General features: G+C 41.4%; 2 protein-coding genes across 2 annotated transcripts; both read right to left on the reverse strand.

Moving 5' to 3' along the window:
* Nucleotides 1-10,122: 10,122 nt before the first annotated feature.
* lurap1l (leucine rich adaptor protein 1 like) lies at nucleotides 10,123-15,052 on the reverse strand. Its single transcript, XM_075450676.1, has 2 exons — nucleotides 14,557-15,052; nucleotides 10,123-11,515 (listed from the first exon to the last, which is right to left on the reverse strand). The coding sequence occupies exons 1-2, from the start codon at nucleotides 14,764-14,766 to the stop codon at nucleotides 11,126-11,128; spliced, it is 600 nt and encodes a 199-aa protein (XP_075306791.1). The 5' UTR covers nucleotides 14,767-15,052; the 3' UTR covers nucleotides 10,123-11,125.
* Nucleotides 15,053-16,013: 961 nt separating this feature from the next.
* Nucleotides 16,014-19,319, reverse strand: LOC142368655 (5,6-dihydroxyindole-2-carboxylic acid oxidase-like). The gene is made up of 7 exons (XM_075450859.1): nucleotides 18,965-19,319; nucleotides 18,353-18,675; nucleotides 17,179-17,383; nucleotides 16,857-17,024; nucleotides 16,584-16,763; nucleotides 16,326-16,472; nucleotides 16,014-16,201 (listed from the first exon to the last, which is right to left on the reverse strand). Exons 1-7 carry the CDS (start codon nucleotides 19,317-19,319, stop codon nucleotides 16,014-16,016), a joined length of 1,566 nt encoding a protein of 521 aa, XP_075306974.1.
* Nucleotides 19,320-25,134: the final 5,815 nt, after the last annotated feature.

The following is a 25,134-nucleotide window of genomic DNA, read 5'->3' on the forward strand; positions in this document are numbered from 1 at the left end:
ATAAACTTGTTATTTGCATTCAGCTGAGCTGATATATTAATCTAGTTTCCTTAAGGCAAGTCAGCCAACAGAGGTGTCACCATTTCTCTTTGTTCACAGACTTATAATTGGATTAATGTGGGCTTCTACCTTATTCGGGAGATTTACTAAATAACTTTTAGGATAACTTCAGACATTGATCAGGTGGGTGTTGTAAAAGTAATAAAGTCAGCACATTTCTGCGTGTGACAGCTGCCAACAGACATGACTTCAGGGAAAAACAAACACGTGACATCATGCAGGATGATGTTCGCATGACTTGACTGAACTTATTTCATCTTGGCCAGAGCATTGAGATGATCTATATTTCTGTCAGTTTATTATTTTGAGCATTATTTTATGATCCCTGCCTGAACTTCTGCAGATTATCATGCAAGTATTATTTGGCCTTTAGGTAAGACAAATCAGATCTCTCCTGAAGAGCCAAAATGTCATGAAGACTCATGTCAGAGAAGCAGCATTCCTTTGTAATGACTTGTTTCTTCAGTGTTGTTTAAACGGAATCTAGACAGAATATCTCTTTTTAGAATAAATAGAAACATTTCCAGGATTCTCATTTGAGGTTTCAGTTCATCTAACATTTCACAAGCCGAGGTAGTGAATTTGCAGAAGTTTAACCTATGAACGAGGTCGGTTAATTGTGCAAACTGTGTATCTTTAAGTGGCAAATTTAATGTTGTTATTAGAACACCCTACTACACAGATATTATTGCACAGAAAAACTTGCAAAGTGCAATAAGAACATTTCAAAACAGAACCCCACCCCCTGTCTACAAGCAATAAAACACCCCACCGTTATAAACAATACAAATAATATGTACTAAGTGGGGCCTGTCCAGGGTGTACCCCGCCTCTCGCCCATCGACTGCTGGGATAGGCTCCAGCCCCCCCCCCCCACGACCTGACCGACGGATTCAGCGGTATAGAAAATGGATGGATGGATGTACTAAGTGGTGCAATAAAATCTTCTCATTAAAAGTTGGAATGTCAGTGGCAAAACAAAAGAGAGAGCCTTGCAGCCGCACATATCATCCCACTGTTTTCAGATGTGGGCTGTAGTGGAATCCATGCTATGTAGCTCAGATTGCCAAGATCCAGAGATTCCTCGTGAATCCTGCAAGCCCAATGTCAGAAAGACAATGTAACAACTATTAGAACATTAACCATAAAATGCTGTCTTCCAGCCACAGAATGTGGTTGTTGTATTGCCCAAACTTTGAATGATAAATCCATGCTGATTTCCCTGAACGTATTTCATTGACTGGTATTTCATGCAGCTTTGGTCAGCGTCCTGCTGAGTTCAGGCAACTTATTTACTACTTTTATGCCAAAGAATGGTCAAAATTAACAAAAGTTAATGTGTCATCTGTGGTCTCTTTGCGTTTGTTTCAATCAGGAGGGTGAGTTACTTACTGCTGGGTCCAGGGGTCTATAGGTTTATAATCCCCCCATCTATTGCACAATCGAAGGATGAGATCTGCAGAAAAAAGTCTTAACAGTTCTATCACAAGAAACTGAAGGCTACCATTAAGTTCTTCACACTCCCAAAGGCTTCTCCTCAAGTTCATAAGTAATAAATCAATGGATTGCTGCCACAATAGTATAGAAGATTAAAACTTTTCCCAGGCATAATCACAGGAGGAAGTGTTCCTGAAAGGCCATTAGCAGAATAATTTACACCTCAATGGGCTGGTAGTTTTTTAAGGCCAGAAAGTCTGCCTTGGTCTTCCAGCGCTTTTAGCCTACCGGCACTCTGCACGATCATTTGTCTTCATTAGCCACTTTGCAAAAGTATAACATCCTCACCTATGCGGCTGCAACACGGAGAGAAGGTGGGGTTAGAACATCCAGCCATCTATCTACATAAGCAGACAAGCTGTCAGTGAGCTCTGCACCATTGATTCAAAGGATGATCCTGCTCAGAGGCAATCATTAACACAAACTGGCCTGAACACTGTTAGGTCAGCTATCAGTGTCTGCAGTTGCTGTACTGTGTGTTTTACAGCTGATGTCACTGAGGCAGGCCTCTGCTGCTTTATTGATTATGTGGGTTAACCCTGATCCTGCATTTGAGAACTTTTTGACAAATGCATAAAGCTTCACCAAAGCTTTATCATAAGTATCTGTACCAGTAAAGATAGACAAAAATACAGTAGGTGAACCATGTAACCCTGTAACTCCATCTCGACAGTAGAAGTCTCTTGAGTCCTATCAGTAACAGCCCGCTAAGAGGCTTTATCCACCCCGGCACAAAGAGCTGTCTGTTAGCCCAGGGAGGCATCCCAGGAGTCAGCAAAGACAGGTGGCTATCCCCACAGGGTATGTATGTGGGGGCTGGGAGGCTGAATGCAGGAGTAATCAGAGACAAGTCAAGACAAAAGCCCCGTGTTATTCAGCTGTGTGGTTTTCCAACTGTTGAATGTGTGGTGGGCAGATTCGTTTATATATTTCTACAGTAGTCACAAAATGGTTTAAAGAGAGGCTGCATTGTCATATGTAGAAAACAGCAGAATTTCCTTTCTTCTTTGTAAAGTCGAACTGTGGTAGTGGAGACTATGATCTGGATTTGAATAAGGAGGCCTTAAGAGGGTGCCAAGCAACACCTTATCGGTTTTGCCTTCCCCACCGGATATTAGAGGTCTTTTATCTTTCACACCAAAGCAACTGAGTGAAATCTTCATGGTTCTGTTCCAGCTGTTTTGAGATACGGAGGAGAGAGTTATTGGCAAGTCTTGACGTTTGAACTTGGGTGGACCTCAAGAGGGGTGAAGGGATAAACACTAACCTCTTGTGTTTGTCAGTAAGAGGAGTCGAGAGCAGAGACATGATGACAAAAGGTAAGGTGGAGATGCAGACAAACCAAAATAAATTGAACAGAATCAAAGAATGTGTCTTAATGTGCCTCAAACACATTTAATTTTGGGGGGTCTCATACTAATACTGTAGTAAGAGGACTTCAGATAAGAATTATTACTTCTGGTGCACCGTGGGAGGGCGTCCTCTTGCAGGAAAGTGATGTGGGAAGCGTAGTATTTGTTTCAAGAGAATCACATCTTTCACGTGAATGCTGACAGTTAATGAGGGAGTGCAGACATAATGGTTGGGAAAATGGGATCCCATCGTGTCAAGAAACTGGCAGTCTGGGATAATGTTTACAGAAATGTTGATACAAGAGCACATAAAGAACAACTCATTGGTGGAAAAGAATTGACTCAGAGAAGTATGCTCTGACTGAATTATGAGATTCTTTGGCAGAATTCCTTAAGAGCATGGAAACTGAAGAAAAAGAAACTGTTTGGAACAAAAACAGCACACTTGGCTTTGGAATTGAGACGCAGATCAATTCAAACTTGTGCATCAGCTACAGTAAAAGAGTAATCCAATCCTGAAAATAACCCCTGGCACCAGGACAAAACATGAGCTAATTTCCTGCAGACTGGTCAAATATCCAAACTACTTTACCAATAAGATCAAAGTTTCTCGACCTATTTAGGTCAAACAGTGGTAACAGCTTCCTGCTGACCCCAAGCTGCCCTTATCTGATCTGAATGGGTGTCTGGGGAATTACATCCACAGGGAATTATTTTAGGAAAAAACGTGTTTGCCAACCAAGGATTAGTCTCAGCTCTGCTCTTTTATTAGGGGGAAGTAGGGTCTGCTTGTTGGCAGGAAACACTTGAAGAGATTTTTGAACTCTTGACCTGTTGCTGGGAGGGCTTCCCATCCACGCTAGCTAGCAACGAACAAATGACTGTGGGAATATCTCCAAAGTCAGTGGTAAAATTTTTCATGTTAACACAACTAATTAAATGCACTGACAAATTCCTGTCAGTAACATATCTGCACTATAGCTGAAAGGATCACAGAAACTGAAATTCAGTAACTTCTATAAACTTTAAAACAGCAATGACTCTCTCCCCTCACTCCTTTGTGATTCACAACTTGGCTGTCAAAGAGCAAAGCAAAAGTTCAGAGAATCTGCCAGGGTCAGCGCCTTCTGTAGAAGTCTCTTTGATTTCTAATATCATCACGGAAGGGCTTCCTGGCCTGGATAGAAATGAAAGAGGAGTGAAAACTGGGGGATCAAATAGGACAGAGGTTTGTTTTGTTCTCTTCTCTATATCTGCTGAAGGTTCCCAGCTGATGCAGCTCGCTGTTTAAACTCAGCTGGCTCAACAGCTCAGACTATGGTCAGATAAAAGGAACTCGATCCAGAGATGCATCAAAAGCAGGCAGGATGTTGCAGGGTCACTCGACACATAGTGGGATTAAAAAAAGAGCAATGGCTGCAAGAGAAAAATAGTAGTCACAGAATGACAGGCTGATCCTACTGTTGTTGTTTCTAGTTCATTAATTTCATTCACTTAGAGCCATTGGTTTGCACCACTGATGGTGCAACAAACCTTAGTAAAGGAAAAGCTGGTGAAACCCAGACTTAAGGGGAAAGGTTATACTCTGATGACTGATCAACCGATCCTTAGTTCCAGCACAAATGGCTTAGAAGGAACGTCTTTCACTGGGAAACATCATAACTGTTGAGACATATGTTGACATTAGCGGTGGTCACAGTGTAAAACTGGCTCAACCAGTTTGCGGCTTAGGAGAGGAACGTTTCACAACCTGTAGTTTATTGCATCTCTACTTCCGATTAATAAAATCTAGGTCTGTGTTTTGGTGCCTCTAAATCCTGAAACATCTTTTTAATTATTCAAGACCCAGTTTGCAATAGCAGGTAACACCAAAAAAAAAAAAAAGCACAGGAAATGTTGCCAATGACTTTTATACGTTTTTTCCCCCTAAAATCCTTTGCATAAACTGTATCTTCATACCTTCATACAGCAACATGAACGCATGATACTACGCTGTAACTCGCAGGCTGCGATGGACCACAGCTTCTGTTAAACATATCTGACTTAGATAATTAGGCTAGTTTTTTACTGTTGATAGGACTGTTAAAGTCAGAACTACAATAGCGAGTGAGCTGCCTGCTGTCTTGAAAAAGGGTAAAATGGAATCAGTCTCATGTCCTTTGTTCCTCATATTGTTATTTTGAAGACAGTGCCTTCATGTGACATGTTATGGTTAAACTATTGTGTTTTTCACAGAAAAAAAGAGCGCTGTACCAACTTTGCTGCCTTGAGGCACAGCATCAATAGCTAAAATTAGCATGTACTCCTATCGATCCCAATCAAAAGCAAGGCTGATGAATACTGGTGATTATTGCCGGGTCATTCAATGCAGGACTGATTTGCCCATTGTACTCAAAAGCCAGATCAGTTTACACAGACATTTACTGATCACTTAAGCCATTTATAAAAAAAATTACACTGGTAATAATAGCCACAAACATGTGAAAACTCCTCTACAGTACTCTCATTTGTTTATCAGCTCCACTTCTGATTGGCCTTGAAAGGAACACCAGGTGCACGAGCTAATTTCCACTGATGGTGCTGTGCTTGGAGCCACTAAACTGTTAAGACAACATCAGAACATGGATGAGTCCTAAAACGTCCTTCACATAAACGAAAACAAAACTTTATTTGGATACTCAGACTTTGGAGATGACCCTGACAGTCGTCTTGAGCTCATGTCTTTATTCAGACTCAGCTGGATTGTTGTAATTCCTTGTAAATGAGCGGAGATAAGTATTGTCTGCAGCTGCTAAAAAAAAGCATCATCTTATCACAAGAACAAAACATGATTATTATATAGCACCAGTGTTGGTCTGACTCCATTGGCTTCCTTTTTGTCACAGGATTGATTTTAAGATTCTATTGCTGTCTTTTAAGATTTTTCACATTGTAAACGTTCGCCCTATCTACACTTTCATTCCAGTTAGGATCCTAAGGTCAACCAGTCACATGCTTTTTTACAATGTTCCAAGATCCAAACACAAAAAACGAGGCGACTGTACCTTTGCACTGTCTGCTTCTATTCTATGGAACAAGTTACCTGTTTAAAAAAAGGTCTTTAGAGACGCTCCAAAGGCTGTTAAAGACCAAACTCTTCCCACTGGCAAGAGGCCGAGACCTTGATTTCACCAATCATGTTTTATTTTCTTTCTACAAAATGTTTTACTGCTTTTGCTTTGTTGAACTTTTACTGTATCACACTTTGATTCAACGCCTGTCGTTTTACGTTTGCTTTTTAATGAAATAATATCTTTACAGAAACACGGGTTTGCCCGCTGCAGTGTCACGCATGGAGGAAAAGATAACGCCTAAAAGTTTCCAGAGTTGATCCGTTTGTGAGATTCCTGAACACCATAGAGAGATGATCCGGGGTAGTTCCTGTGTGCCTTTTGTTCTTCTAGCTGTATGTACATCTGATATATAATCAAGTAATTCTTGTGTTTTGGTGATAACAGATAACTACAAATTATGAAAGGAATGCAGTCTGACCAGCCTGGAGGGTAGTAAGTTCTCAGTGTGTCCACTTTCAGTCTTTGGGTTTCACAGATGTTCTCTTTGAAATGTTTACAGAAGCGTCCAATGGGTGTTCCTCCAAATATCAGCTGAGTCATTTAAAACTGCAGAGGTGGCCATTGTTAACCTCCAATATTTGCACAGACAGAAAGAGTTTCAAGTGTCTCGTTCCACGGTTGAATACGTCGGTTCCCAAGAGCAACAAGGTTGCATGAGGCTCTTTACAAGGGACTCTCGAGTTTGGCAGGCAGCCAACGCTGCTCCCCCAAGACTCTTTCTTCTCAAAACGGATGTTATTTGGATGGTCTGAAGTTGGACACTTACGAATGCATGTAGTATTGGCAGTGTTAGAAATCGAATACAACATTAGGGTTAGGCTAACTTAAGTTTTTTTCCTGGATGAAACTGGATATTCATATTGTGGGGCAGAAGTTTTCCAAGGATTTGCAACCCTCCAACAATGCAGTGCAATAAGGCTGATAGAGAGGGTCTAATGTGCTATATATCCTTGATATGGCTGACCACATTTACTGTACAGCCATCACAAACATGCTCAGTCTGATGACTATATGCACAACACTTACATTTTCTCTAGAATAAGAATGATGTTTACGGAAGTACCCAGTTTACTCCGGAAAGTTTCAAATTTACTATTTTCCCTGGTACATACGTTCCCCAAAATCGATTTCTCACCTTGTTTACATTTGTCAGCCCGAGAGAGTAACATTCGCGAATGTTTGAAATTCAAGTTATACCGCTCTGGCTCTCCCTCCCTAGCGCCGCCATGTTCACTCAACATGACGTCAGAAATGCAAACATTTTTTCTACAGCAATGGAAGACACTTACGAACTGTCTTGGTCTGACTCGGACCCGGAGATAGAATGCGAAGTTTCGCCTGAGTCCGAGTCAGATCATGATCAGCCTCTCGATCCAAGTTATGTTAGCTTATAGCCATCAGCCGAGATGGTCGGATAAGGCTAAAAATAAGGATGGACAAGTGGCTGTCGCAGCAGCCGCGGCACCGCCGCCAGATGCTAACGACTCACCGGTTGTATCCACGAGCCGTGAGGCGTTTCCGGACCCCATGCCCAACCTTGTGTACCGTTTCCAGGCCTACCGGCAGGTGATCTACTTTCTCCATGGGAGACTTGGGAAGCGCTTCCGAAGAGTGATTCCCTCCTGTGCGGTGTGGGCGATCAGGGATAAATATGAGTCGCAGGACGGGACCTACAAGGGTTTCCTTCACGCCGACGAGGCAGTTGTAGACTATCACTACATGTGAACATACATGTTGAAATAAAAATAATTTCTAATTCTACTATATACAGGTAGTATTCAATCATTGTGTATTTCCAAGTTACACTCTACACTTTGTTAGAGCACACTCCCGCCACACAAGTAGAATTTTATTTCCGCTGCACAAGTAGAATTGCATTTCTGACGTAAAATATGCCCGGATGTGGCTGAACATGGCTGCGCCCATGGCCAGAAGTGAAAAAATCTGGGAGCGCAAGGTTATGGGTTGAATAATGTAAAACAGTGTGAGAAATCGATTTTGGAGGACAGGTGTCAGGGAAAATAGGAAAATTGAAATTTTCCGACGTTTTCCTTTACTTAAAGTTGTTTGTAATGGAAGAGAACTATAAAACAAACCACACGCCTGTAGAGAGACAAGCTGATTAAAAGAGTTAGTTAATTCTGTATCTGAGGCTTCCTGTCTGAGGGGTCCATTTTATCTCTAATTCGTCTGAACCCCACTCCAGCAACCCATATCCTGTATCCTCATTTGGTAGCATGGTGACAGTTTCCCAGATACCACACAGTATCGCTTACCCCTCATCATCCGGCACAGGTCCAACCTCATCATCTAATTTGCTAATGGATCCCTGCTGGAGGCTGCTGTCTCGACTGTGTAATTATTGGCGCACAAGTGAGATGACTGAGGACTAACTAGGGGGATGAATAAATCATTGTTTTGTCCTCTGCTCCTGAGCTCAGGGAACAGCAAATGCTTTTCTTTTGTTTGCTCTCCACAAAGCCTGGATGTCATTCACCCTCCGAACAAGGCGACTGCAATCGCAGACAGGAGAATACAACAAATATGGGACTGCCTTCACTTGACTGTAATGTGAACTGGGAGATGGTTATCTCTTCTTTTGTGATCGGATTTTACATCATGTAATTGTTTTTTTGTTCGTGATGAGGAAACACAAAGTTTAAGCATGCAGCACACTCAAAAAAAACAAAAAAAAAAACACACAGGTAAATTTCCCCAAATGATTTCCTGCTTCTTCGACAGAACTCGCCTCCACCAACAAAACGTTTTTTTCCCCCTTTTATGAAGGAAATGTACACTTATTTAAGCCAATGAAAGCTCCCGTTCGTGTGTAGCGTACCATGTAGCACTCAGGAATTTTGACTCAGACCTATTACAACACAAACTCACAGAACCTGTTCTGTATGTCCAATTATTTCAAGGCCAGTAGCTCCAGTCTCAACATTTAGCTCAAAGCTATAAAAGGTCAGTCAATGCATACTTAAATTTGTTTGGACATGACATATGGGGAAGTTAAGATAACTTTTTGTCTTTTAATTGAAGTGTTGACAAGGAGGTCATGCTGCCATTCACAGAGCTTTTTGTTTTGCTAGTCTGGTTGAGCTTGACATGGGGCTTAAGCTTTCCAAAGCCTCTGGGAGGCAGAGATAAGGAAAGGAAGTATAAAACCAAATAAAGCTGCTTTTCTTTTGGAGTGAGACAAAGTTGCAAGTATGCATCACTTGCTTGGACAAAGGGATTACATCTGTCTGGACCTAATAGAACTCTAAAAGTGTTTGCCTCGTGCCTAATCTTGTCATTTTCAACATTTCAAATATACAAGAAGAGTATCACCCATACAGAAAAAAAAAAAAACACCCCCAATAAGCCATGATCCATGACTTCATGTACTCTATTTCAAAATATGAATAGGCCCTTGCATGCAATGGCTCTATGGACAAAATAAATAACTGACAGTCTGCCTTGATATCAGATCCAAGGCTAAAAACTGCTGAATTACTGACGCTCATGGCCTCTCATTCCTTTGCACGCCAAAGCAGCTGCGCTTCTCATTTGTTCTTACCAGAGTTTCCCCCGTTTTCTCCATCTGGAACTTCAATTATCACATGAAAGATAAGAAGCAAGTGAGATGCATTACAAATGAAAATACCAAAGGAAGACCATCAACAGCTCTGCATGGTTGGCATTTCAAGCTTAGTCCTGTCTCGCTTTTGTTTGGGATGGTTATTTTCAAATAACACGAACCTATCATTCTTCTGAGGCGATATGTCCTCACAAGACTTTGCAAACACACGCCACCGTCTTTGAAAATTATTGTTACGCCACCCGAAACATCAACCCAAATGCCATTCTTTTGCTAAAAGTTTGGGAACTTTTAGAAAGGGTAAATCCATTTGCCAAATTTAGAACCCAGTGGATGTGAATTAGGATGGTTAATTTGCCTTGCCGCATTACAAAAAAAGGGCATTGCGAAGTCTGCCTTCATTTTTTGGAGATTACATTCGATGTAAATCTGCTGAAAAAGAAAAGCTTCATAGTGTCAACCTTCCATCTCAGCCCCAAATATCCTAAAAACGTGTCATTAAAAACGTCACACAGTGTAAGCGAGAAGAAAAATCACAATATATTATTTCATTTCAACGACAGAGTTATAAGCAATCAAAAGAAAAAAGTTCCAAAGCAGGCATCGAAAAATACATAAAATCAACAAGAAGAGTTCAAAGCTGATGAAAAAAAAAAAAACAACAACAAAAACATCCCTTTACAGCAATGTAGAGCTCTTTTGAAACCTTTTTTAACAACACAGAATGAAAATGTGCCCTCAAAGCAAACATGTGTTTCGCATATGACCAATCAACAGTTTTCCCATCTGGTGTTGATGCCGGCTTTGCCTCAGGCGGAAACGATCTCCAAGACAATCGCATCTCTTTGGTTTCCAGTCAAGCGTCTGTACTTTGAATGTGCAACTCATCTCTTACGACTGCACGCTGTGGCCTCTGCTAATGCTGAGCGGGGCAGAGCTTATGAACTCCCATCAGCTAAATTAATTACAATTTCAACATGCAGAGTAGGTGGTGCTCGGATTTTGGCAGGGAAGCAAATTGCACTTGCTGAGACACTTAAAGTAATCAGTTTACCACTTGAAACAGTTTAAACTTTTAAATCACGCAGAATGAAAAGTCCAGTTTTTTTAAATGGCTACTGAGCCCTAATCTACTCCTTTATAGCGGATTGCGGTTGACCCTTCACAGAATCCCAGTCCAGTTTTCCACGGATGGGGAGGAAGTTTTGCTGTTCATCTGGTGTTGCGGCTTTTGTCCGCCCCGTTGTGTTAACTTTTAGGCTGAGAGAGCGTGAAAGATGAAACCACTGAGGTATTAGACAAAAAAAGCACCTTCTTTGAGTTTTATCAACCTGCATGATTAAGTATTAAGAAATGATGTGTTGACATGTTTCTCTGGTGACATTTAGTAGCAAGTTTGTGTCCCCGCTCAATGGTTCATTGCCAGGCGTGTGGGGACAGGAAAATAAGCTGCTAAACTGCTCTTCACAAAATCTATATCTCAGCGGTCTCTGTGGCCACCGCGTTTAAGCTTGTCAGCGTTATCCAAAGCAGAGGTATTCACCTGGTTCCACTCTGAGTTTCAGAGGGGATTTGGTGAAGGCATCGCCATCAATTACAGTTTCATCCACAAAACAATCAATGTCCGTCGGCGACGGGTTGTCTCGGAGGTCTTCTGCTAGAGTGTCCAGGTAACTACCCACAGACAGAGCATCCAGGCCGTCGCTGTTCCCATCGTTCAGGCTGTTGAAGCTGCCCCGCAGCGAGGCACCGTCCTGGCTATCGGACAGGCTGTACAAGCTGCCTGCCAGGCTGCCCTCTTGGCTGGTGATGCCTCCTTTGTCTTCCATCACCCAGCGGATGGACTCTATGCCCTCGTTGATTGACATGAGCTGCTGCATCAGCTTCACGTCAATGGCTCGCAGATTTGCCTGTGGAGTGGAGATAAATGATAAACACAAAGGTAGAAATATGCTTATTGACAGATAAATGCCATTCTGAGTCCACTCCATTAAATACGTAGCTACAGCAGGCTGCCGATTAACTTTAACCTTTTGAAAATTAAATTCCAAACGAACGCATCAGTACAAGTCATGATGAGTACAGAGCTGGTCTCTCTCGAGTCATGATTATCTGTTGGTCCTTCAGTTTCCTCATTCGCTGCGCTGAACAGCTAATAAGATCGAGCTCTCATACTGACAGGTCTGGCGTCAATTCAACATGTTGATCTGGCAGAAAAAACAACGGCGGCGGAGAACAATAACGTCTTCCAACAGTGTGTTACACACTAAAAATACAAGAGGCCGACGTTCAGATGCCCCAGATGTCACCGTGTATAAGGGGCAGTGTATGGTCTTACAGATTGCTCCCTCAACTTGAAAATAGGTGTGTCATTCAGGAAACCTAGAACTCTGCTTTCTCTGAAAGCATGCGTTTCTTATTACAATACATGTTAGTTTAAACATTTAAAACCAGGAGCGAAGAGTAAGACTTCTGGTATTATGGACAGTTATATGCCAGGCAATGTCTCAACTAGGGATGGGCATGATTAATTGACGAATTGATCGTTAAGAATTCCGATGATCACGTTATTTATTTATTTTTTTAAAATCGATAAAATTCTGGTTGTGTTGCATAGTGTGAAGCAATGCAGGCTGGCCAAGTTAGCGCGGAGGTACCTATGCATCCCGTCAACGTCAGCCCCCTCAGAGCGGGTGTTTTTGGCGGCTGGACTGTCGGTCACCAGGCTGCGGTCGCGTCTGATCCCAGATCGTGTTAACATGCTTATCTTCATCAACAAAAATCAGGAGACTTGTGCTGAAGTTGTATGTGAGTTAGGCCTACTAGTTATTTGTTAAGAGGCTTTGTTAAGTAGCCTAATTAATTGTTAGGTAGGCTATCCTATCTCTTTCTCACCCTCGTTTTAGACCCTCACCCTTTTGGATAGTTTTTGAGTTACATTTTGACAAAACCTGTCAGGCCTAAGTATTATTACCTTTTTGGTTAAGTTATTGTTTGACATGATTTTTTTTATTATTATTATTTTGGAACGCTCGAGGGTCAACCATTGAACATCAGTTTAACTGCCACAAGTTGTTCTTCTCGTGATAAAGAACTCATAGAGGAAAAACACGCTGTATTTAATTGCATTTTTAATATAGAAAAAGTTCATTAATGTAATAAATTTAATGATTAATCAAAAATGTATGGTTAATTCTCCTGACAATCAATTAAGAAGATTTAATCGAATGCCCACCCTTAGTCTCAACTAACCCTTATGATTAAGAAAAAAAAATTTCCTCTCCTGTCTCTCTTTCCAAAATGCAATTCAGTCGTGGTCATGTCATGTTAAGCGAGTGGCTCCAACTTACGTCACAGCACGTGCAGGAGACAGTTTTTATCCAGGATAATGAATGATATCCTTTCTTACACAGTATAGCCATTGACTAAATTTCCTGTCATGACAAACCATGCTATTGAGTGCGAGTGGAAGTGGATAGCCTTTGGAGTCATTCAGAGGGATTCCCCTGCGAGTGCAGAGTGACAACCAGCTTGAATGAAAAATGGTAAATGGGCAGCTGGAACATCCTGCAGTCATCATAGACTGAGGCAGCTGGCTTGACACAACAGCTTCCCTTTGGAGTGGATTTCCACCCACCTTTCGTTTGTCTCATATTGCTACCGCCGTGTTTGTTTTGTGAGCATAACTGCCCACGCTTAACATGCATAAAAGGACAAGCAGATGGGGTTATGCTGGAATTTTAGGCCAAGCAGCCATATCACGTTCAGAGAATGGCACCGATGGGTCTGTAGCTTCGGAAAGACCAATAGGATTAGTGCTGCATAATTGGGTCTGCTCTGGGTGGCAACTTACCACATCGTGCTTTATTGGGCCCAAACTTTTTTTGTGAGCAGCCCACAAATTTATAAGCAACTTCACAGATAGGCAGCAAATTCTAAATAGGCCTCTCAAATGATGCAAAAGGAAATTTGGAACACATCGTTTCTGCAAGCTTATGCGTTCCAGACGTGTACAAACAACAAGCAACAACCTGACTGGACTGGTAATCACATTGTGAAGGGAACTGTAAAAAAAAAAAAAAAAAGTAAATAATAGAAGGGAGACAGCGATGGGTCAAATTTGCATTGTAAGAGATCCCTGATGGAATCCAATTCAACTATATATTTTTTAATCAATTTGTTTTCTTATGACAAAGTATGTGGAAACTCTGATCATAGCTGACTATGGACCAAGGTAACAGCTGTGTCTCAGGAGGGGAAACTGAGCCCCCCACAACCCCCACCCACAACACAATAAATCTAATCCTATCAACACAAGGTCTCAAGCGCTGGGTCAGTCTGCTGGCCATGATACAGCCCTATTTCAGGCTGCAAAACTCGGCCAGCCAGACCATCTGCCCAGGACTCCTAATACCTTTTAGTGATCTTACTTATTCAAAATAGGTGTCTGCTGTCCACCGGGGCTTTAATCTAACGTGCGTTGCACTTTAATGGAATTGAGTGACTGTTTTGTCGATAAATCTTTACAGTAGGAGTCGTCACACGAGAGGAGGGGGTGAGGAGGGTCCTCCGCCTGCTGTTGTGACCAAGTGTGACTGGCTCTCTCTCACGTTTGCCGGTTTAACAGCGCTGTTCAAGACACTTATTCCTGGAATTGGGCATTTAACAAACCACATGTTGCTATGGGGACCGTGATCTGCACAAGTGGGTTTCTAATGAATGTCACGCATTAGAGAGACACACGAGATTTCACTGTGTACTTATCTAGAAGGAATTGAATGTTGAGAAGCTTGGTCGGAATTGAGTTAGTTTTGAACGCCGCAGTAAAAGTTATGCAGTCAGTGACGCGCTATGACACCTAAAGCCATTGAAACATGTGTATAAGAATATAATTTTAATTCAGCACGTTCAGTCTAAAAATAAACCAACCAGAGATAAGTTACAGGCTTACCATTTCTTGTCTCAGGAGTCGCATTTTACTCTCCAGTCTTTGCAAATCCGCGGAATCGGTACAAAATTTGCAGGTCGCTAAATGAGGTGCCGCCGACTTGTCGTTGTGTTTTCCTCCCACGAGAGACCGAACGAGACTGTCCGGAACTTTTCGACCCAACTTTGACTCTATATCCTTGAAGTCAGGTGAGACGCTGTTGTCCTCTTCCATTGTGGACTGTCGGAAAAATGCGGACCGTTCTAGCCTAGGCTACTGTGTAATTGTGGAGCCGGCAGAGGAGGAAATTACAGAGCGGCGAACTTTGAGATATCCCGCTCGGTTGGCAGGGGAGAGGCGCGCGTGCTTTAACCAAAGTTGATTCAACGTAACAAGTGGCACGGAGCGCGCGCACCTACCACGACTATGTTCACCAAACTCATGCAGACTGTTTCGAGTTCAGCACACCTCATAGTTGAGCCAGTGCCCCGCTGCTACACGATTAGACCTCCCATTTAAGCTTCTGACAAGTGGTAGGACAGTTTAACTGACAGCATGCTTTCTTTGGACCCTCCCATAAAGGGAGTTTCCTCTGAAACCAGAGACGAGGCAGGTAAGAGGTGTGGAAGAAGTTCCTGAGGAACTACATTTACATTTCAAACCGCACAAATTAAGAGCCAGTTGTAGCCCAAACAAGATTATGCCGACTGGTACTTAAAGGACGTTTATTAGGCCTATGTATTGTGCTGGTATTTTCAAACAAAGAAAAATAAAAGATGAATAAAAGTGTGCAACACTTTGTGCATGAATAAAGTCAATGCAAAAACAAAAGAGCATTAATGGCAATTGAAAATATTTTTTATTTATTTAAAAGTTTAAAAAAAAAACAGACAAAAACAAACCAAGACACTCGGCTTTCAGCTACATTTCTTCTGAATCATCACCTCCATTTATTTCTTTTTATTTCTAAAATCATCTGCAGCGTTTCAATTCAAATGCATCAGCAAATCTAAATACGTCAACAAAAAAACCCAAAGCACATCTCTTATAGTAAATGCTGTACATACAGTTTCAGAAATTGAACTATGGCACCCCCTTGTGGGGGCAGAGTGTAATGTCAGATAATAATCTTATTTCAAAGGCCAAACACCCAGGTTGCTCAAGTTAATTTTAAATGAACACATTTTCCGTTTTTATAAATTTCAAAGAGATGAGCTTTGTAATATATGCACAGCCTTGCTCTCATACGTTTGGTTAATAGAAACCTCAGTGAGTGGGAAATGTAAAAATGTTCTTTTAGTTTACAACTGTACCATTCCTGTATGAACCGTAGCCTACCACTTTTTTGATTTAGGGGCACGCATGCAGCTACAAAAGACTTGTTTGTAGTGAGAACAGACCCAGATGAACCAAGTGCTGAGTTGTCACTGGAAAATTAAAGAGAAGGGGCATATGGTGGGGCTTGTGTTTAAGCAGAAATTTCAGACTACGGACTGGCTTTTGTCATCATCGTACCGCTGGTACTGATCCCCGAGCAGAGGCTGGTGGCCCTCCATCTTGTAAGATCTGGCACGTACGGCGCATGCAGTGGCAGCGAAAATGGCTGCGACGACAACAAGGGCGGTGACTATTGCGATGGTTATTATTTCCGTCAGAGTGAAAGCTTGACCTAGAGGAGAAGCAAAAATGATGATTACTTCAAACATCTCAATTTTTACCCAAAGCCAAGTTTGAAAGCAAATGAATGGAAAATGGGATGATGCTGGGAGGGATTCAGGCCCACCAGGCCGTACCAGGCCATTCAGCTTCATAAGTGTAACCCAGATTTTCAGCGGCAGTCATAAACATCTCAGAGTTAGTCACTGGAGGCCAGAAGGGCACCATGTTGTAGCCTCTGTTGTGACCAATGGGGGCATTTTCTTCAGGGTACACAACCGAATCTGTTGGAAACAGCTTCAGATTAGTGAGGAGAATAATAATAATAGATAATAAAGCAGACAAAAAAAATGCAGGAACTATTGTGGAAACAGCAGGAGTAGTTGTTAAAACACCTGGACCGTGTCTTCTCAACCACTCGTCAAATATGGCATCAGTGTAGGTGTGGAGCAGGACAAAGATGGGGTCATTCGGGGAAAGGTGAGTCTGTCCTCCCGTCCCATTCAGAAACAAATGGGCCAGGTTGTGGAGGCTCCTGACAATGGGGTCGTAGTTCCCCTTGGGGGCGCTGTAGCCTGCCATGACAACATGAGAAGCCGTCACAGAATGCAAAAAGTGTAAAAAGACAGACGGATGGACAAATGAAACATTTTTTTCCCGTGCCTCACCTTCAATGGTGTTTCTGAAGCTTTCAGAGGAGGTGGAGTAGTATGGTGGTGTGTCGAAGGTGTTAACCTGCAGACAGTCTGCCACATCCTGGGGCTCTGGGAGGCGCTGGACCATGGGTCTGTTGACGTTTCCTGCTGGGTTTCTTCTGATAGGAGAAGTCTCTGTACCTAAATGGGATGGGGGGAAAAAAATCCAGCAAAGGCAGCATTCATTCATCTGATCTCTGAAAGAATAAAATAGGACACCTGTAACATTCCTTGTCTATCTCTACGCTCAAATAAAATCCCCTTGCCTGTCTGCAATGATGAACACTTGTCTTACTGTTGCAGATGGTCCCCAGCGTGTCATAGTCTTCTACGCTCTCACAAACGACCCTCCACTGAGCAAAGATGGAGTTGGGACTCAGGGAATTCATGTCAAAACTGCTCCTGGCTCCCATCAGGTCATCTGTGCAGATGTCACATGTGCTTCCACCGATGGCAAAGTTCCAGTAGGGGAGGGCAAAGGAGGGGTCTTGCAGCATGTCCTTTGTTGGGTGTAGATGTGCAGAGTCAAAACAGGCACACGGCTTTACTTTATTGCACTGCTAACCACCAGATGAGCAGCAGGTAAGATGAAAATATTGCACAGTAGTGTTGTGTAGTAACGGTGTGAATGCACAGATAAAATGAGTTGTTTTAAAACCTCGTTTTTAGCTGCAAACATATTCTTAGTAATGCCAGTGAATGAATAAATGTGCAATATATGAAAATCTACCCCTCAAAGACTTTGTGAAAGCAATTGTAAGCAATTATAATTTAATCATCATCATCACACACACACACACACACACATATATATATAACCCTCTCAGTTGAGATTTAAGAAATGTGAAAAATAAACTCGCACTCAAACTCTGTCAGTGTGCCAGGTTTGAACAAAGGCACCTAATTAGGGAGCTGAAGCACAAACCTACACTGGAAAAAGGATGGAGTTTCTCAGCAGGAGTCATACACTCGGCCAGGGTTTCTAATCCACATGGCAGCCTAATTTCTTTTCTCAACTTTCACCCACTGGATGAATATAATAGCCATACCAACCCTACTGGAAGGTATTATGAACATTCTCCACTCCTGTGCTACTCCACTCACCAATGATGAAAATTAATGAATATATGTCTGTTGTTCTCTTCAAATGGATGGTGTGCAGCTCGAATTAAAAAAACGTTTTAAAGTCACATTTTGCCCATTGCTCGCTTGTCAAAGCGTGACATTGCAAAGTCAATTATGATTTCCTCGCCAATACAGTTGTGCCAATACACATTACGCAAAACAAATGAACAGAGGAACAGAGCCACGTAAGCCCATTACTGTAGTGGGTGGTGTAATGGTGAAAGGAAGGTGTCGTTGAGGAGCTGGGATTTTGACTGAGGCAGGGACACAGCTTGTTGGAGAGTGTAAATCATTTCAAAACACCTTATTGGCATAAGAAGCCCACAACTTTTATTGTTTCCCACCTGCATGTCCCGCTCCAGCTGCAGCAGGTGGTACCTGTGCCAAGTGACAAAACCGGGGCCCTCGTGGGAGAAGTCCACACCCCCAAAACTGGCCTGGCCAGCGCCCAGGAAGGTCTTGCTGACCGAGTAGTAGTGGGACCACACGAAGTAATTGTAGATGGTGACGTTTTCGAACTGCATGGTGTTCCCGTCAGGGCCAAAGATGTCCGAAAAGTGCCGCGTTGCGATCACCAGGTCGGGCAGCACAGTGCGCTTGGCTTGGTCCAGCGCGTTCACGAACGCGCGCTTCTCGTCCGAGCTGAGCTGCATCACGTTTCTCCTTACTGGGGGATTATAATAGGAACAAAGGGATTTGTCAGTATGTCAGGCATAAGTCCTAATTGGGGATCTGTCTTACAATTTCATTAGTTTTCTTAATGCTTTTAGTATGCTTCTTTTTGTTCAAATGTGCACTCTGTCAAATCGATTAACTTTAAATGGAACGAAGTCTCTGTTTGTAGAATGAAGGATGAAGTTCCACGAAACAATTCATATTGCAAGACTACTGGGAATTTGAATAATATATATTTATGTCTATCTTCTATAAACTATTAATAGGCTACGCTCACTTACCAACAGAAACTCGCTGATCACAGTTGGACCCAGTCCATCCATGTTTGCAGCGGCCGCAGTTATAACCGCTGAAGTTCCCATTACATTGACAAGTGCGGTTAAAGAAACGGATGGGCCATCCTTCCCGATCATCCCGCCCGTCGTGAGGGTACTGAGGCCCATGTGGGCGCGCGTCCACCGTGATGGACACACACTGCCCGCGCCCCGCGCTAAAGCCACACGGGTCGTTATCGAGTCCGGGGGGCGACGGACAGCACTGTCCACTGGCGAGTCCCACTGGTGTGACACACTCTCTGGGGAACTGAGCGCTCACAGCCACCGCGCCCACAAGCACCAAAACACAGCACGGCCACATTATCCAAAAGTATTGCCAACTTTTACACACGGCTGTGGCAGGGTTCGAGTCAGTCTGATCCTCTGGAAATTACCTGAAAATATTGTTTGGTTAACCTTTTATCAAAAAGTAAACTTGCATCACTTCAATACACCAGGGTTACTTTCTCAGCCAGATGAGTGTGTGTGAAGCCCACTTTCTTAAGGCGCCCATGAAGTCCCTTGTCTCTCTTTTCCCCCCAAACCACTGGAGCGTTGACCTTAAATACCGGATTAGCGCATGACTACCAGGATTTTCTGACTCCCGCGTGATTCCTTCACATAACATCGTTTTTCCTACTGGAGGGGAAAGAAGGTAGTGTGATCCGGTCATGCCCAGTATTGTTCTTTTAAAAAGTCAGTGGGTGTATGGGGTTGCCAATTGAAAAAAAAAAAACTAACAAAAAAACCCCACACCTAACTGAAGGTGAGGAAAAAATGTTTCATTTCTGAAAACACTAAATATTATGATCGACATCACCCATTCACATACAGGCACAGTGGTAGATTGTTGTATAAAAGTTAAACAACCTAAAATGTCTTTCAGTCCCATAAAACATCTGTCCAGACCATATCAAATGTCAGGATTTTGAAATGGAGAGGTTTGTGTGTTTGTTAAAATATTCGTGATTAGGGTCATTTGACTTCTTAAAAAGACCTTTTCCCCCCCTGGTGTGGTGTGGTCCTGAGCATGTGAGACATGGAAGTATGAATGGTATTTACAAAGTCCTCTTGGAATGCTAAATTCCTTTTGCTATTTGCAAGCTGTAGTGACTCTCCATTAATTACGCTCCTATTTTCAGGCAAGTCTTTTCCAGCTCCACCTTAGAAATTATCTTTAAAAATGAATACATAAAAATCACGTGTACTATTTCAAAGTGTTGTGCAGGGCTTATTGTTATGAAACTCTGTTTCAAGCAAACATTTGTCTCCATACTCTGTTTTTGCAACACTCCTTTGAATTTTCCTTCCAACTGCCCCATGATTCTGTGCACCATTTGAAACCTTTGATTCTTCCCAATAAATTGGTGCTCAAAGGCAAAGTATATATTATTTCAGTGTGCTCCTACTGTAACGTCAAGTAAGAAATACTCCTTTTGTTGTCAAACCTAAATCGATACCCTGAAGAATCCTTAGAATCTGGGGCATGAACAGCAGGGTAGGCACTCTCAAGAACATCCACGGTTTTATGTTCTTCCTCAAGCTGGCTGCAAACTTTTCCCTGGACTGCATAGAGGGCACAGGATACTTGTTAGTTGTTAAATATTATTTAGGACAAGTAATATCAGCAACCCTCCAGGGATCAACACTCTCTAATTAGCAGCCAGATTCTATGCAAATTCAAACATCAAATGATGGCGATGGGGAGATCTTTCAGGAGAAGAGGGGGAAAAAAGATCAGTGTGATGTTTCCACTTGAAATAATAAGATCATGCTTCATTTGCAAGACCTTAACTCTTAATAAAAAGGAGTAAGGGTTTAAGTCCCATTTGGGACCAATACTTCTTTTGCTTTTATTCTCCTTTTACTTTACCCTTTGTGTTACAAGTCACTGTTTGATTAGGATTAGACAACAAAAGTACCGACATGTCTGGGAAAAGGTCATCCTTTGGGATGAAATAAACTTGGAGAGGTCCCCTATCCAATGGAAAGATCAGGTGTTTTAACTGTTTAAAAGTCGACCAGTACTGTCCTTTTCATAGTATGACTGGGGGATGGTGCATTGTTTTTTCACACCTAAGAGAGGGAAAATAGGATTCTGGTTGGGTTTCTATCAATGCTTTTTAAGCACATTTTGCACGAAAAAGTCTGATGTACACTTTAAAAGATAAAAAAGAAATAATCGAGTGTTTCAGAAATGTTTTAACAGTCGTTGGAGGTAGTTTTGAATGCCTGGAAAAAAAAATGGGTGTAAGGGGAGATGGAAAAATAAGTTCTGAAATGGCAAAAGAGTATTCACGTGACCTTGAACTGTCTGCATGTTCGGCAAAGAATCATTTTCAAAGCTCAAAGACATGAAATAAAGACTGAAAATGTTTCGGACCTCTCTTGTTTTCCTAATATTTATGGTTGAGGCCACCGTTAGGTCTTTATTTTTTCAAGGCTATGCTTCCCAACTCGTGATCACAGGTGTAGGAATCTATAATGTTACCAGTTCTGCTGAGTTGTGATGACAATATGCAGCCGAGATGATCATAACAAATGTCCATACATTTTCTACTTGAGCAACATCTCAAAAAAGCGCTTTGAATTCTCTTGCCAGTTATATGGAAGCACCTCTGCTGTATTCTGTAGGGCTTTGTAGGTCTTTTGTGCATTTAGACACACTACAAACTAATTTGGAACAACCTTTTTTCACACTTCAATTGTCGACAAGTTGTTAGAACATCCTCCAGGACAGCTATAACTTCTAGTCAAGTCCAAAGAGCTAAAAGAACCAAAAATCTAAAAAAAAATTTTGTTGAAGAGGTAGAAGTTTGTCTTTTCTGTGCAATTAAATCCCAGATGAGCTTTCTCAATAATTTGTGAGCATTTGGTCCAACAAACTTCCGTAACACATGTCAATGTCAACAGCAATGTCCTTCTTTTTTACAAACCACTGTTACAGCAACAACATAGAAAAATACACCATATAACAAGTGCTGCATGACAAAAATAAAGAAATCCAGAGCAGAAAAAAAAGAACATTCATAAAAGCACAGTAAAACAGAGTGGGTAAAATCAATAAAATCAATAAAAACAGACTTAAGGTAGTAGAAGCATGACATAAAAGCACTATATTACTCTACCTGGAATATGACAATGTAAATGTTTCTCTGGACAAGCTGGGGCCAGGCAATTAAGAGCTTTAAAAGCTTTAAAAAACAGCAATAAAATCTTAAAATTGATCCTTAAACTATCAGGAAGCCAATAGAAAGAAGCCAGCACTGGTGTACTAGAATAATGCTTTCCTGTGCTTGTTAATGAATGAGTGACTGCACTTTGTACCAGCTGCATATGACAAAGAGACTGATCTACACCTGCATAGAGAGAATTACAATTACCTAGTCGATGTGAGATAAAAGTTTGATGAATGTTTTTATTATCTCCACAAAAGAGATAGGGATTTACCTCTTAACTGGAAAAAAAGCCTTGTTCTGAGCTAATCAGTTGGTCAAATCTGAAAATAAATTGACAAAAATAACACTAATGTTTTGTTATTTTTTCGGAATGTTTTTTTTTTCTACAGAATATGAATTTTACGATGCCAAATGTCATCTGAAGATTTGATCATCTCAGTCTTCTTTCCATTAGACTAAGGAAATTAAGAAATTATCTATGCTTTGATATAATTTTAGCAACTGAACAAAGGCTGCAAATAATCTTTGGTTTTTATCTTTATTGGTTTCAGTTTCATCTGCAAATATATGTGTGGGGAAAAATGGACCCCAAAGGCAACATAGATAATGAGAACAGAACAGGGGCCAGGATGGAGCCTTGATGAACTCCACATATACGTGAGGCTTCAGTTTGGGAAGTAATTGTCTGTGTTCATTGTCAGTGTTGACACTGTCACTGACAGAACTGTTAGTTTAGATCATTTAATCATATCTTGCCAAATAAATGTAAATGAATGCAACACTTTCTCTTGTCATGGAGCACTTTTATACAGACGCAGTCATTGTTTTACTTAGATGCTTTCCTATTTTTATCACAAATGATTAAAGAACAAAAAAAAAAAAAGGAAAGATCTGTGATATTTTCGATGTAGTTATCTCTAAAAGTCACAAGTTTAGTTCTGGGGACAAAACTATTTTGTTATTTGGAAGACCCCATGAAGCAAAGCAGCAGTTCTCTAAAAAGGTAAGGGTTTTCTATTCAAATCAAATCAAATCAAACTTTATTTATATAGCACCTTTCATACTAAAAAGCAGCACAAAGTGCTTTACATAATAAAATCAATAATCAAATCAATTCATGCATAAACTCACACACAACATCACACCGACAACCACACTGCATACATACCAACCCCCCACCACCCCCCAACTTGAGCAACATCAATATCAACAACAATCAACATTAAAATCTGTGATATCATACACTGAAAAGCACTGGTTCTTAACCCAGTCACATGTGTTTCACGTTGGTTATCAGTCGGGATGTATCGTTTCATAATTAGCGCGTGACGTGCAGGATTACGCAAAGCTAGCACTAAGCTCCTTCTCATGTATTTGAAAATAGGGCCACATTCCTTATGCATGTGTAGTTTCCATGTCTCCCTTTAAAACTGCAAGGAGGTCTGCTGGGCAAGGTTGTCAGGACAATTTAATTCTAATGTTCAAACGTCTGCATCTTCTGCATATTTAAATGTCAACATGAGCACTCTGATAGTTAGATTATAAATTATTTTGGTCTTGGAGTCTTGAATAAGTCTTTAAAAGCCAACATTGTCAATTATCTTTGAATCCATGCATATCAAATATTATGAGACACAGATTGAGACAACAGTGTATAGAGAGAAAAAAAAATGCAAATTTAGTCATGGTAATCTAATGGCTACAGAAGGCACCAATACAGTAAAATACTAAATGAATTGCAATACATGAGATAAATGCATTAAATAAACAAATACAAAGGCGCACAAACTCTAACTTTACGAATTTACAATTTCAATAAACTTGTAGTCCATCATTGTCTAGAAATCGACTGGAGTGATGCTCTACGTGTACACATCTCATCTGTTTGTCCCGTGACCGCTGCTCAGCCGACCTCTTTCTCATCCCCACTTCCCCCTGCTCCCATCCTGTGTATGCTCACATCTTCGCCTGTGTGTGAATAAACCTTGGGCAGGATGGAGGATCATGTGAGAAGATGTGACTCGGGCTTAATGGTAATCCTTGCCTTTGGTAAAAATGGCACAGTGGGAGTCATTAGCAGGGAGCTATATACCAGCGGTTCATATGATTGTCTGCCTCTTTGTCTCCCCTCTCCCCATTCCTATCCTCACAGATAATACCTGAAACTTCTTGTCATTCACTTTCTCATAACAGGTTGTCTTCAGGCCACTTATTTGATCTCAGCCCTTATTCCTCATGCTCATTTACCAGAGTATCTAAAAGAACAAGCCTCATTTGAACAAGCTGTTTGACGATGCTTGAAGCACATCGAACATAACAGCAGGAAGAATCCACGCTCGCTGCTTTTTGAGTCCAAACTTGAAATGCAGGTAGATGACACACTGGGAGAGCTAACGTGTGGACGGTAAGCATATCACTGAACAAGTGTCTCTTCTTTTTATTGTGATTATGTGCTGACATTTTTTGATTAGCACATAATTGATGGATGAGTCATTACTTTGGCAGGTGTTTAGTCAAAAGACAAAATGTTACACATTTGGAAATTCTTGTTTTCAGGTGATGCGGGAGAAAGGGTCAGACAGTCAAAGTAACCAAAACTCCTCCTGAAATACATTTAAAGACCATCAAACATTCTAAAGTTGCCCCATAGTTTGTGGTCTAGATCTCAGTGGTCAACAGAGAAACTGACATTTTCATCATTGGACCCTTTGGAACTGCTAGCACGTCTAAAACAAAGCAGCATAAGGGTATGACCAAAACAAACAAATTCTATGATTTATTTCAGTATTAAAGACAAAATATTCTACTCCACTCCAGCATAAGTCGGACTAAAATTATAACACCAAATTCCAAATGATTAAAACGTAATTAGTTCAATAAGAACCGTGTTTTCAAAGCTTTCATGCTGAAAATTCAGCCCACTACTTAAATAAGCAGAGAGAAAACTGAGGTCTGTTC

The sequence above is a fragment of the Odontesthes bonariensis genome, chromosome 19 (genome assembly GCF_027942865.1).
Source record: "Odontesthes bonariensis isolate fOdoBon6 chromosome 19, fOdoBon6.hap1, whole genome shotgun sequence".
Classification (NCBI taxonomy): domain Eukaryota; kingdom Metazoa; phylum Chordata; class Actinopteri; order Atheriniformes; family Atherinopsidae; genus Odontesthes; species Odontesthes bonariensis.